General features: G+C 34.9%; 1 protein-coding gene across 4 annotated transcripts; it reads left to right on the top strand.

Annotated features, from left to right (window-relative positions):
* The first annotated feature begins 1,059 nt into the window (after window positions 1-1,059).
* Window positions 1,060-12,659, top strand: LOC130738798 (probable serine/threonine-protein kinase SIS8). Of its 4 annotated transcripts, none has more exons than XM_057590951.1 (13): window positions 1,060-2,126; window positions 3,686-4,123; window positions 4,519-4,622; window positions 4,944-6,166; window positions 6,284-6,324; window positions 6,689-6,757; window positions 8,090-8,190; window positions 8,964-9,042; window positions 9,140-9,238; window positions 9,331-9,399; window positions 10,191-10,240; window positions 10,889-11,065; window positions 12,135-12,659. In XM_057590951.1, the coding sequence occupies exons 1-13, from the start codon at window positions 1,665-1,667 to the stop codon at window positions 12,283-12,285; spliced, it is 3,063 nt and encodes a 1,020-aa protein (XP_057446934.1). In that variant the 5' UTR covers window positions 1,060-1,664; the 3' UTR covers window positions 12,286-12,659. The 4 variants fall into 4 exon arrangements, with proteins under 4 accessions (XP_057446934.1, XP_057446937.1, XP_057446935.1 ...); XM_057590954.1 differs by having other exon boundaries at window positions 1,990-2,126; window positions 3,667-4,123; XM_057590952.1 differs by lacking the exon at window positions 1,060-2,126 and adding an exon at window positions 2,165-2,338 and having other exon boundaries at window positions 3,667-4,123.
* Window positions 12,660-14,521: the final 1,862 nt, after the last annotated feature.

Here is a 14,521-nt window from a genome sequence, read left to right as displayed (position 1 = left end):
AAATTTTATATTTTATTAATACTAACTGATCTTACCTATTCAACATATATATAAATATATAGAAAGAGAAATGGAACAAACATCATACATAAAGAGAAATATCTCTTAGATATATATGTATGTGTGTGTGATGAATGTTTAACTACACTTAATTTGGCCCCTCTAATACGGCTGAAGTATTATTTTAGTCCCATATGCAATCCTTCAATTTTATGTGAGTTGTTACAATCCAGTTTTCAACTTTTGATTCAATTACTTTTATTAAAGGGTTAATCCTCTAATTGGTCCCTGTGGTTGTGTGGCCGTCTGAAATTAGTCCCTCCTGTAAAATCTAAGTCCTCGCGTTTGAAAAAGTGTGTGTAGCAGGTCCTCGCCGGAGGGACTAATTTCCACACACTTTTCAAACGCGAGGACTTAGATTTTACGGAAGGGACTAATTTCAGACGGCCACACAACCACAGGGACCAATTAGAGGATTATCCCTTTATTAAACTTGAAACATTCAATTTCACTTTTTTCTAACCAAAATCTTTATAAATTGAATAAATTTAACTATAGTAGACATTTTCCCTCAAAATTCACTAACTAATATATTAAATTTCAACAAAAAATTTAAAAAATCACAAAATTTCCCCATTTAAAACCTAATCTAATGTTTTACAAAATTCTTCAAAATTTATTAACTTTCATTAATCTTGTGACTTATAATTTATTTTAATCATCTCATATCATATCGCTTATCCATATAATATATTCGAAAAGAAAATAACAATCTAACAACTTTTGATATATACAAATTAATCAAATTTGCCCAATTTGGAAAATAGAGGACCTCAATAAATTAAAAAATTAGAGCGACCAAAATCACTTCTAATTCAAACTAACGGGACCGAAAGTGTAATTAAATCTAAAATAAAATAAATAAAATTTCAATATCACAAACTTCCTCAAAGAGCATATATTCATATATTGTTGTTTTTCATCAATCATGTATTGTTTGTTGTATTTCCCACCAAGATCACTTTTTAATGTGACCTTGTTATCCTTCTAGTCCTCAACTCAAGTGGGTCATCCTTTGTTGTGGCCCCTCCACTTGTTGCTTCTCTCTCTCTCTCTCTCTCTCTCTCTCTCTCTCTGTATTTGCCTCTTCTTGTTTATGTTTTCTTCAACTCTCCCCATGTTCCTTCCATTTTCCTATGCCTAGGAACAAGATCACTTTCTAAATCTGGGTTGTTTTAATGCTTCTTGTTTCTTTCTTCTGCTTCCTTAAAGGTGGTGGTGTTGTTGTGAGCTAGCAGCACAAAACCTCTGAAGTTGGTTTTGTTGACCTGCACTGCACGTGTTTGTTTGTTTGTCTGTTAGAGTGTGAGTGAGTGTTTCTCTGTTGCTGCCGGGTCTAAAGGAAGCTGCTTCATTCCAATCCAAGCATCTGGATCACTTTGATTGGACAACTATTCCAAAGTTTATTGCTTGGTTGAAATTGTGCTATGGATTTGATTGTTTTGGCATCTGGGTTTTGTCAAAAATGAAGTGAAAAAAGCTTCTTTGAACAGTTTTTGAGCTACCCTTTTGACTGAGACAGATTTGAAGATTGTTTGGTTGGTCAAAGGGTCAAGTCATCAAGATGGTGTTTCCATTTCTCTAGCATTGATCAGGGAAAAGATATGAAGAATCTTCTTAAGAAGCTTCATATCATGTCTGATCAATCAGAAAATGGACAAGGGTCTTCTTCTTCTTCCTCTAAGAAGCATGTACACTCTCGTTCCCCTCAAAGTTCTGAGCATAAACCCTTTTCTGGGCTCTCTAATTGGTTGCATTCAGTGGCTAATAGGCAGAGTTCTAGTCCTCCAGCTTTGAAGCAGGGGAGAGGAGAGAAAATGGAGTCATCTGACACAGTGAGCAGTGGTGGTGGTTTGGATGTTGTTTCAGATTCAGCAGGGCATGATTCAGGGTCTAGTGCTTCGAGGGATCCTGAAGTAGAAGAAGAGTACCAGATACAGCTTGCTTTGGAGCTGAGTGCAAAGGAGGACCCTGAAGCTGTGCAAATTGAAGCTGTTAAGCAGATCAGTTTGGGGTCTTGTGACCCTGATAATACACCAGCAGAAGTTGTGGCCTACCGATACTGGGTAAGTTACTTTATTCATTTTAAGCATGTTGACTTTAGGTTGAATTTCACATTCTTGTTCTAATGATGGTGGAAGAAAAGATATTGGAAGATATAAGTTTGATTATTGTGTCAAGAGAAATAAGAGGCTTCAAGAAGATTGTAGAGAATTTCAAATGTGTAGATGGTACTTCATTGGCATGGTCTGGACTCTGGAGCATGGAGTTTTAAAAGGTATACTATAGATCTTAGCCTGAAGAAAAGGAGGGAAAAAAGATGGAAGTAAGGGTCTGGAATTGTGTTTATATCACTAGTGCCTTTATTCATGTGGGTTTTACCTTTCTTACCCATGTGAATGACACGGATAGAAAATCACGACAGTTTGTATAAGGACTTTGATTTTGGCTTGGGATTTCCAATATCCTTCAACATCAACCATATATATTGAGAAGTGATGTTGAAGTAGTGCCAAGATGAATTGCGTACTTGCATTTGAACTAATTTGACATACACCCTGGACATTAAATGGCAGTTTAGTATATGGAAATTTGTTTGGCTTCTTGATATGTAGATATGCAAAACGATCCTTCAAACTTGAATGTTATGATCATATTTAAGTACTTAGACTGGTAATATGTTTTTTATTGAAGTTGAAGGTTTTTAATGCTTAAATATTCTTTTACATTAAGGATAGACTTCCTTGTTTTGATATTTCAAGATCTCTTTGATAAGATGACGGGTATGTGTGTGTCATATTTTTTTTTTGAATGCTTTGATATGAAATAGGCAAGAGACAGACTTTCTATATTGGCTAAAAAGATTTGTCTGCTGTTGGGGATTTGCTGGATTTTGTAACTCTCTCCCCCCTTAATATAAACTTATATCTAATTTTTGTTTGTTCTAAAAGCCTCCTAAATTTCCCTTGTTTCATGTCTAATTTTCAATCATTAGCTCATAGAACATGTTAGTATATGATATGGCCTCTAACCCTAAAAGCCTATTTGAAATGGTGTTTGTTAGAAGTATAATATAAAACCATTTATTTGTCTTCACCCAATAGCTTAAGCTTTTGACATTGTTGGTTTATGTTATAGTAGTATCAGAGTCTCTATGACCCATCGTCTGATGCCCGATCCCTGTTGCCCCATTATTTTACCAAAAAAAAATGTTAAATTTCAGCACATGGTAAGTGGACCTGTGCATTGTCCTGGCGTCAAGCCAAATGGGCTCTTGCGTGAGAGGGCGTGGTAGAGGTATAATATAAAACCATTCATGTGCACCAACAGCTTAAACTTTTGGAATAGTTGGTTCATGTTAACCATGTTATGTGATCTTTGGTGCTTTTCTATGTTTATCTTTGAATAAAGCTTTTGGTTCTACACATCAAAGGGGTTAGGATTTAGGATTCAATTAGATTGCTATGTCTGGTTTGGTTTTTTTTTCCAGATGATCCATATATCAAATGGGTTTGAAATAAAATGTACCTATTCCTAGACGTCACTTGGTTACTTGACTCTAATTTGTCCTACATATAAACCTTTCTAACCCATCTCATATCGTAGATTTATCCATTCTTCACAGAATTACAATGCTCTTGGTTATGATGACCAAATCTTGGATGGCTTCTATGATCTATATGGGATCTTAACTGAGTCAACCTCTGCAAGAATGCCTTCCCTTGTGGATCTGCAAGGAAGATCAATCTCTAGTAACGTTGCATGGGAAGCTGTCTTGGTGAATAGGGCGGCTGATTTTAATTTGTTGAAACTTGAGCAAAAAGCCTTGGAGCTGACTGTCAATTCAAGACCTGGTTCTGAAGTAATTGTAGATAACAATTTGGTGTGCAAGCTTGCAATATTTGTGGCTGACTATATGGGTGGACCAGTTGGAGATCCTGAAAGCATGACAAAAGCGTGGGGGAGTCTTAGTTACAGTCTGAAAGCAACCCTTGGTAGCATGGTTTTGCCACTTGGTTCCCTAACTATTGGATTGGCTCGGCATCGGGCCTTGTTATTTAAGGTGCTTATCCCACCATTTTCTTTTGTGATTTAAATTTCAATTAAAAATGATCCCATGCATTAGTTGTTGGAAGCCTCTAATAACATTTTTAAATTATCGTCAGATTCAAACCAAAAAATTGTTAGATTATATCAAGAGAAAGATTGTGACCAATACAACCTGTGATATTTTTGCTACATTCTCTTAAAATTTCAAAACTTCACCATGCATTTAAGATATTACAACAACAAAAGTTTTTTTCCCTTTAGGCTGTGTCATCTATATGGACCGAACAAGCTATTTTATTCAAGATAATCTTGAGTTTTTATATTTATCAGCTTTTTCTACACTCAGCTTAATGTTTCATAAGTCCTGGTGTATGCAATAATTGTTTTTTTGCTTTATGACAAATGTAGGTTCTAGCCGATAGTTTGGGCATCCCATCTCGGTTGGTGAAAGGACTGCAATATACAGGCTCTGATGATGTGGCAATAAACTTTGTCAAGATTGATGATGGGAGGTAAATGATATCAAAGTTATATTTTACATGGTCTGAGCAAGTAGGCAGAATTTATTTGTTTATCATATACTTCTCTGAGCATTGTCATTGTGATATTAATTTCTGTCATCAATGCTCTGTTGAGTAGAATACATGTGAAATGATTTAGGCTACCAGTGTCTCTGTAATTAGTTTACCTTTTCTGTTGTAGCTTTTTTTAATTTTTCAAATGATATTTTTAAATTTGATAGTAGTTGAATATATTCTTTTTGTGTCTTACTTAAATTAGGAGTTGCAAAGCCTTGTTCAGTATCAATAAGATGTGCTTCATATAAATTTCAGGGAGTACATTGTTGACCTGATGGCAGATCCTGGAACTCTTATTCCATCTGATGCAACTGGATCACATATTGAGTTTGATGAGTCCTTTTTTGTTGCCAGTCCTTTATCAAGAGACCCTGATTCCTCTCACCTAGCATCATCTAGCAGTGGGGTTGGAAGTTCTTCTGGAGAAACTTCATTTTTTGGGATGCTGGACAGAGAAAGCAGATCAAAACATTCTTCCTATGCAGAGAAAGAATCTGATGTAAGCAGGCGAGCCACAGCAAAGGAGGAATCAATGAGACCGTTGGATGAATTCACAAGTTCCCACAAAGTTGAGAAGATCACGGTGCAAGAAGTTTCTGGCAGACCGAATAATCCATATGTGCTTGCAAGATCTTCTTCTTGGAGTGAAGGGACCAGTTCCCCTGCAGTACGTAGAATGAAAGTCAAAGATTTTTCCCAATATATGATTGATACTGCCAAGGAAAACCCTCAATTAGCTCAGAAACTTCATGATGTTTTACTTGAAAGTGGTGTTGTTGCTCCTCCAAATTTATTTTCTGACGTTTATCATGAGGAATTAAGCTCCCTAACCGACACCAACTTCCCAACTGAAGAGAAATATGAACATAAACGGGGAAGTGGACAGCAGGAAACTGAGGTTGGCAATAATATTGGTCCTCCTCAAATTTTTTCTCCTTTGCCTCACGGCAGATTTCATCCCAAAGAAAGTTCTGTCAATCAGCTGGAGAATTCAAAGCCTGTAGAAGGTTTAGGATTCGACCTTCCACTCCTTACAAGGGAAGCAGCCGGACAACATATACCAACTCAGGTAAAATATGGAAAAAATGTCCCGGTTGCTGCTGCTGCAGCAGCCGCCGCTGCCGTTGTTGCATCCTCTATGGTAGTTGCTGTGGCAAAGTCAAGCACTGACTCAAACATTGAGCTTCCAGTAACGGCAGCTGCTACTGCTGCAGCTGTAGTAGCAACCACTGCTGCTGTGAGTAAGCACTATGAGCAGAGCAGTCAAAGTGATGGAGATAAGGACAGTGATGGTTATGAGCTGAAGGGTAGTGGTGATGGAGTATATAGTGCTTTAGGAGCAAATTTAGAGGGTGAGAGAAGATCTGATCGCTCAGTAGTTAGTAATGATAGCACAAAATCTGATTCTGCTTTAGATGAAGTTGCTGAGTATGATATTCCATGGGAGGAAATCACTCTGGGTGAGCGTATTGGACTTGGTAATGACTGTACTTTGTTCTATAATATTTTGTTACATTATTTTTAGATGGTTCCTTTTATCTGGCTTTTTACATGAATTCTTGATTGCATTTGGGTGGCAAACATTTGTTATGCAGGATCATATGGGGAGGTGTACCGTGGTGAATGGCGTGGAACTGTGAGTTTCTTATATTCTTGAATATAAAAGATTATATTATTCTCATTGAGACTTATGTCATACATTTATGTTTTGTTGTCATTTTTTGTTTGAAGTGAAATATAAAGTGATAACACTTCACTGCAACACACCTGCAGATATGCAATAATATTAAAATGTAGTTCTTTTCTCTGATTGAATGTGTGCCAAGAATTCTTGAGCTTTACTTTCATTTTAATCTGTACCAAATAATATGATGTTATTGCTATATTTACTACTATATTACTTGATTACCTTCCAATTATTCTTGTCAATATTGTTATGTGGGTAATTTTCTGCTATGTTGTAGATTATTCACAGCACATCTCCAATTGTTGATTTGTAGGAAGTTGCTGTGAAGAGGTTTCTTGATCAGGATATATCCGGTGAATCACTTGAAGAATTCATAAGTGAGGTACAAGTCACTTCTACTTCCTCACTGTATTTCTTTTTCAATTTCTACTCATTTTCACTCAAGTGACTGATGATCTCATTAACTACAAATATTACAATACAACTAGGATTTAAGATATATATTTCATGGTTTATCTTGTCAGTTGCCTTGTGTGCTCCGCAATCACCTATCATATGGCTGCAACCTTTTATTTAGATTATTATGCTGTTCATTCTAGTCTAATTTGAAATTTCTGGTACCCTACCCTTCAGTGCCCTTGTATTAAGATGGAGTTTTGCTTTTACTTGTGAAAGAAGTTGGAGGCAGTTATATACATATTTATCTATCTTGTTTAGACCATTCTTCATTCTGCTATATATGGGTTATTTCCGGCAGCAACTTCACTTTATTTTTTTCTTGTTTTTTCCTTTATGCTATTCTTTGGCATATATGGTTTTGAGAGAATGAAATTAGTCCCACCAGGTTTCTTTGTCTTTAAATATGTTATAGCATTTTATGCATTGTTATTTAAGGCCTGTTCCTATGAATTGAAGAGTTTATTTCGTTTTTTAGCATATTAGGCTCTGCATATTCTTTTTAGTTTCTCTTTTTTGGCGAATATCTTATCGCTTTACTCTGTTATAATTTATCTATTTTCTCTAATGAAATCACTTCTTTAATCTGGAAAAAAAGACTTTATATGACATGGTCTATCTTTATAACATCGTATTTTTTAGGTGAATTATTGTAGATGAGTATCTGTCTGTTCCCATTACTTCTATCTTATACATGGCTATCAATATTTATGTATGTTAAGATACTTCACAGCGCATTAGATTAGAGCAATCATTCGTGGCTTTCAGTTAGTTAATATACATCTTTACTGTGAGTTCTAAGATCACTTCTGTTTTTTTATTTTCTTATTTATTTTTTATTTTTTTGTCTTACTTATCATTGTGTTTTCTCTATTAGAAGAATGTGGGCAACAAAACAAGGGTCGAAATCTTGACTAGTTATAGAGGCTCTGACATTATCTCATAAATCAACATCTTGATCAATAGTATATGTTGCTAGGTGTAAACCCATGAACAATTTTATATCCAACATTGAACACTTCAAAATAGTATTGGATGTTATTCTGGTTTTATTTCTGCAAGGTTTTCTAGTTTCAGTTTTGTTGGCCCACATCAATTTTTCATTTTATATGGTTCCTTTTGTTGAAATTAAGTAGTAACACTTGCTACGAATACCAATTCTACTTGTGGATACTAACAAATTTAGATGATGGAAAAGCATATTTAACCTACAATGTTAATTAGTTACCAGAAAACTTATGATATTGATTCCAAATAGGTCAAAATAATGAAAAGATTGAGGCATCCAAACGTCGTTCTCTTCATGGGAGCTGTAACTCGACCTCCAAATCTTTCAATTGTTACTGAGTTTCTTCCCAGGTAACTTGAAATTCTTCATTTCTAAGAGCTTCATATGAGTGATAAAACTATTGTAAATTGTGAATTGCCAATTTTTTCTGAAGTTAATATTTCCTATCACTGACAGTGTAGTTTATGAAAATGTTCTTTCTTCAAAAGACAAAATAAATAATGCTGCATCTATCAGAAACTCTTTCCAAATTGGTTTACTGAATGATGTGGGCATTTTATACAGCCAAATGCTAATTGGGAACTAAGCCGAAATCACTAAGATTCTTCATTATGTATATAAATTTTGTGACTTATATATATTTTATAGTTTGATAATGTCCAATTACATGTTCTGATATATGAAGGTTCTAGCGATGAGTACACAGTTGTTGATAAATGATATCTGTATGTACGCTTGCATTTTGAAGAATTTTTTTTTGAAGATTTACTTAAAAAGAGTTTTACTGAATATGGTTCTCATGACCAATGGTGCAAGTATAATAATGTACAATATATAGACTAACTTTAATAAATGCTAGGAGGGAACAGACCTGTTCTAATAAAAAAATTGAGCAAATAAATTTGTTCAGTTTAAAGAAGCAAATAACAAAAACCATACATGTGCTAATTATCCAACACAATGGATTTTACTATATTTTGCCTACATACTTCATTGATTTGAAACCCCTCACTCCCCATCAACTTTCCCAATGTGTTTAATTTATTAATTAATGTCTTTTGGAGTGCTTTCTTCCCCTCATTTTGACTATTTCAATGCTGAGATGTTTGATCATCTTATACAGAGGAAGTTTGTATAGATTAATTCACCGATCAAACAGTCAATTAGATGAGCGAAGGCGTTTGAGAATGGCCCTGGATACTGTAAGATTCTACTTCCTTTAAGTGCTTTGCCATGAAATTATTGCTATAACAAGGGACGCTCAGTTGATAATATAACATGTTACTTTTGAATATTCAGGCTCGAGGAATGAACTATTTACACAGCTGCAGTCCAATGATAGTGCATCGTGATTTGAAGTCCCCGAACCTTCTTGTTGACAAAAATTGGGTCGTAAAGGTGCTAATCAAATCTCTTGATTAAATTTCATTATTAGCAGCACGGGAAATGCTACGTATTAACATGATGACTTTTTTTTGTCTGTTGAATAGGTGTGTGATTTTGGCTTATCACGTATGAAGCTTAGCACGTTCCTCTCTTCCAGATCAACTGCAGGAACAGTAAGATATCGTAAACTTTATCCATCTTTTGCCTTTTCATTCTCTCATTCTCTTGATTGTTTTCTTGGTTGTTCATGCAGTTCCATATATAATTGAAATCATGCTACGGAGGCACATAGTTGTGCACACAAATGCAGACAACTGCTATTTCATTAATAACTGTTTTGGTTGAGTGGAAATTTTCTACCTTATAAATTTAGTAAATGCTTGCCATAGTACGTTGAGCCTTTAGGGTCCTCGAAGGATAGCTCAAGTGGTAAGAGCTAGGGACATAAGGGTTGGGTGGGGTTAAGGGTCCCGGGTTCGAACCCGGATGAGGGATTAATTTACTAACATTTCTAACAACTAACATTTGCCTATCAAAAAAAATAAAATGTTGAGCCATTAGGGGCTGACAATTTCCTATCTTCAGGACAATGATTATTTAATTATGCATGCCAATTTCAAATGTTGCGGTCCAAGGAAGTGTGGATGGACAATCCTTGGTGAAAAGTGTCCCATAAATACTCTTTGAAATTTTTTCTTGTTGATATTTTTAGTTGTATTTACGGTATTAGGCAAGTGATACCCTTAATGAAGTGATATTATATGCTGCTTAGTATTGTATTTGAGTAGCTCAGCCCTAGGTTTATGTTTCATCAGGTTATGCTCAGCACTGGTTTTGCTCTTAATTTGGGCATTGCGTATTGAATACTCACTTATCGTTCTATTTGTGTTTGAATTCATAAGTAAACGCTTCAAACACTGCAACTGGATATATTAGTTTCTTCATTTTGTATCTTTTGTTTCAGGCTGAGTGGATGGCTCCCGAGGTGTTGAGAAATGAACCGTCAAATGAAAAGTAATCTTTTTATGCTTGGTCTTGTTGTTGTTATTTCTCTTAAGGGGAGGAGGTGCAATTGTAACCTTTCCCCTCTTCTTTTAATTCCTCTTTTACTTTCCCTTAAGAACCTCACTTGGATATTTGTCCTGATATGTGGTGTGTTGGGCTAGTTGTGGTACAAGTAACTATTGTATTTTGCATTGTTGGATGGTTATGGGTGTATGACGTGTGCCCATCCACTCTGATGCTAAACTTATGGTTTCCTGAAAAATGAAGCTTAGTTTACATGATATTGTGCATTTTCTGCTTTATGTGCTCTCTTCGGTTGAAGCAGAATGCCTGCGTTTTAAAGGGTGTTTTTTTTCCTTTGATATGTTATGAAGTTTGGCATTATAGGCCTCTTTTTTTTTTTTCCTTAGAACAGAAGATGATTCTTGTAGTTTCTTTCTTTTCTCATTGATGAAGTCTTCTATTATTAACTGATAAAGTTTGAAGCAGCCTGTTTGCTTACTGAATTATCTGGAGTTTTTAGGGGGGGGGGGGGGGGGGGGCTGTATTGATTTTTTTTTTTCCATGTGAAATATTGTTCATTGGCTCTATCTATTGTCTCATGCCAATTAATGGTCTTATGATGCTAATAAATTGTGATCCAAATCCAATATCTAGGTGTGACGTTTATAGCTTTGGGGTCGTGTTATGGGAGCTTTCTACTTTGCAGCAACCCTGGGGAGGATTGAATCCAATGCAAGTTGTTGGTGCTGTGGGATTCCAACATCGCCGTCTTGACATTCCGGATAATATGGACCCTGCCATTGCAGAGATTGTCAGGAAATGCTGGCAGACGTGAGTTTACTTCTTTAATCATTTTATCCTTCATGCTAAAATAGGTGTAGAATTGTTTCTGATGCATTTTCTTCATGACATCATTTTCAACGTATTTTGGATTTGCCTGTAGGTCTGTCTGAACTGAACTAGTCTAGTTCTCTTCATAGAAAAACTTGTTTGCAGTAGTATGCCATTGAATTAAGAGGCTGGTTTAACCATTTTTTTTTAATTTTCATGTTTCATATTCTCAAATTTCTGAAGACCTACACTCAGACTAATGTAATATATCTAGGGTGACACAAGAACTAAGTCAATTTTTGGAATGGCTGTAGGAGCATAAGTTACTAATCTTGGTTTACCGGCGATAAACATTTGCTAGTTAGACTTATACATCAGTCTCTGAGAAAAAAAAAAGGATCTACCAAGATTGGACAAGGAATTCACGTCAGTCACATAAATGTATAGTGCATTGCAATCATTCTGATAGGTACTCAGAGTTAGTAGCTAGTTAGTTAAGGTGTGTTGTAGTTAGTTGGTTAGTTAGAGGGAGTTCAGTTAGTTGTGAAAGGGAGTATTATAAAGAGATAGTTAGTGACTGAGGACTATCATCTTTGGATCATATTGTAAATAGATTTAGTGACTGAACTCAGAACTCATGACCACTTAGTCATAGAAACTCTGATACCATGTCGTAAACCAATTATTCCAAAAGCGTTACCTATTGGGCGTACATTAGTAATTTTATATTATTTTTCCCTGATCAAATAAACTTGCTTTTGTTGCTGTGTATATAGGAATCAGAGTTTAATAATATGCTCTGACAGTGTAAGAAAGTTCTACACAAACATCCAATCAGAATTCATTTTTTTGCCACATCATAAATAAATTAAAATAAGAATATACCAAAATAGAAACATGGCAAGATATGGTCGGATGTGTGTGTAAAATTATTTACACCGTCAGTGCGTATGAATTAAATCCTTTGCAATATTGCATTTTCATTATTGCATGTTATGGATTAATTAGATATATTGCCTTGTTATATTTTCTTTTCTCCTTGACTGGATGTTACTCTGCTGCATTATAGAGATTCAAAGTTGAGACCTACTTTTGCTGAAATATTGGCGACTCTGAAGCCATTACAGAAGCAAATTGTTGGTTCTCAAGTGCCTCGACCAGTTGCATCAGCTAGGCAAGAAAAGGCCCAGCCATCAGTTGCAGAAGATCCAGAAAATTAGGAAAACAAAACAGACATACAACTAACCAAATCTTTGTTCATTTTCTTCTATAAAGTGGAGTGCAACTACAAGCTGTACAGTATTTTTGGGGTGAAAAAAAGTGAGTGAAGTCATCACTTAATGTTGTGGTTCTTTTCATTATTGTCAAAGGTTGTGAATCTTTCCACACTTGTTCCTTTCCTTTTTTTCTTTCTTTGTTTTCTACTTCTTTTTGTTGGTTTTTCCTTCTGCAATTGGCAGTGCAGTCATTGCCAGGTTGCCCTATTTGTTTGTACACAATTCTTTGGTAATTGTTGTAATCAATTCTAAGTTTTGATGTCCATAAATAGTTATGAAATTTTGCAACTAGAACAGTTGCAACTATTTATTTGTCACTGCTTGCTCAATATATTGACATTAGATCAATCATTTAGGGGAAGCCAACTCCAAAAAAATTGTACAATTATTCAGTCATATCTTGGCTTGGTAAGTCACACTTTAAACAATTTATATGGATGGTCCTGCAGTGCTAAATTAGATTGAAAAAGTCTAAGTGGGAAGTGTTGGTCATCATTCTGTAAGCTACATATGCAAAACTTAATGGTAAGGACTAAAACCACAAAAACCTTACACGCCGCTGCCTCTTACTTCTCATCGGCTTGGCTTCTACCTTCACCTTTCACGTAATAGCTCATCTTTTCTTGCTGTGTTTACCATTTTGATCTTTGTTTCTGCTTTAGTTTTTTTTTTGGTTACAAGAGGAATGAAGTTTCTGCTTTAGTAAACATGATGAGCAGCATTAGTTAGTTTTAATTTACTTATTCAGTGTTTTAGGAACTTGATTTTGATATTCCAATGCACCAAAAAAGATAAAGTTACTATTTCATAGTTTTAAGGTCCAACATTTGTAACCAGCATTGGAACTGTAGGATCATTATCAAACTCATGATTTTGCAGAAATTTTGTTTACAACATACTCCCTCCGTTCCAAAACTATTGCAGTTTTGGTTTTTTTCACACAGTTTAAAAACTCATCATTAGGTAAATATTTTGACTCAAATGCCCTTATTTATCTTTGTGTACATCATTTATACTTGCATAATTTTCCACAAAGAACATCCTCTAATTACTCAACACATTTAACAAAAGCATTTAACGTATTCATTTGTTCCATACACCCTCACAAACAAAAGTGACTCTTCATACTCCAGCTTTTGTTTTTCCATTAAATGGTTCAACGTAAAAACCATATTGTTTTTCCAATACTCATTTGACAATACTCCAGCTTTTGTTTTTCCCGCTAAATTGCTAGAGTTAACTCTTGGTTTTCCTGTATATGGTGTTTCCCTCTTAAATTTTTCCAAAACTTAACTAAAAATTCAGTTTTCACAATATTTCAAATTTTCCCACTTGAAGTTTCAATATTTTTAGATTCCCTCTTAAATTTACTTATAAATGTTAATCAGCTTCATGCTAAAAATTCATCATATGAAATATGGCATCAAAAAAAGTTCACCATATGCCTATTGTTGAAATAGACTTGAATGTTGATTTAAGGGATTCTAACACATCCAATGAAGAAAATTCTTCAATATTGCCGGATCTAAATGTTGATGCTTCAAAGTTTTTTACCTTCAATCATAGTCAAGCTTCATCAAGTGCCGGTGTTTCATCTTCCAAGCATCTTCTGTTTGATCTAAATAATGAGCCACTTCTTGAAGGTGATATACATGTGGATGAGCCATCTTTAAAGAATGATATGCAGCAGCTTGAAAACAATAATCTACAAGAAATCATGATCTGCAGCAGCTTGAAAATAATAATCTACAAGCCATCTTTAGAGCCATCTTTATGTCTATTTACGTCTGGTACTTGAAAACATAAGAAGTGATGGCTCAATTAATTAGACGGTGGAACACTAAGAAATTGGTTCAATAAAGTAGGTGGTAATTATCATGGGATATTATTGTGGAGTATTTATTTAATAAAGGGTATAAAAGGAAGAAAGCATTATAAAGTGCTTTGGATATGCAAAACAATAATATTTTTGGAACAAAGAAAAAAAGTTAAAACTACAATAGTTTTGAAACAGAGGGAATATTTTAAATTCAAGGCTTAATTGCAATTTTCGTCCTTGAAGATCAGGCTTGTGCGATTTAACTTCCTAATCTTCAAAACAAGCAATTTGGAACTTGACATTTTTAATTTATGAAAATTGCATGTGTGTCACTCATTAAATGATGTGGATGAGAACATC

The sequence above is a fragment of the Lotus japonicus genome, chromosome 2, assembly GCF_012489685.1.
Source record: "Lotus japonicus ecotype B-129 chromosome 2, LjGifu_v1.2".
NCBI lineage: Eukaryota > Viridiplantae > Streptophyta > Magnoliopsida > Fabales > Fabaceae > Lotus > Lotus japonicus.
The sequence above is the reverse complement of the archived record's forward strand: the minus strand, read 5'-3'. Positions and strand labels throughout refer to the sequence as shown.

Bases quoted from the DNA above. Each gene is read 5' to 3' on its own strand.
- LOC130738798 (XM_057590951.1), top strand. From the start codon at position 1,665: ATGAAGAATCTTCTTAAGAAGCTTCATATCATGTCTGATCAATCAGAA. The intron at 9,239-9,330 runs GTGCTAATCAAA...TCTGTTGAATAG, and splicing joins ACAAAAATTGGGTCGTAAAG to GTGTGTGATTTTGGCTTATC. The intron at 9,400-10,190 runs GTAAGATATCGT...CTTTTGTTTCAG, and splicing joins CCAGATCAACTGCAGGAACA to GCTGAGTGGATGGCTCCCGA.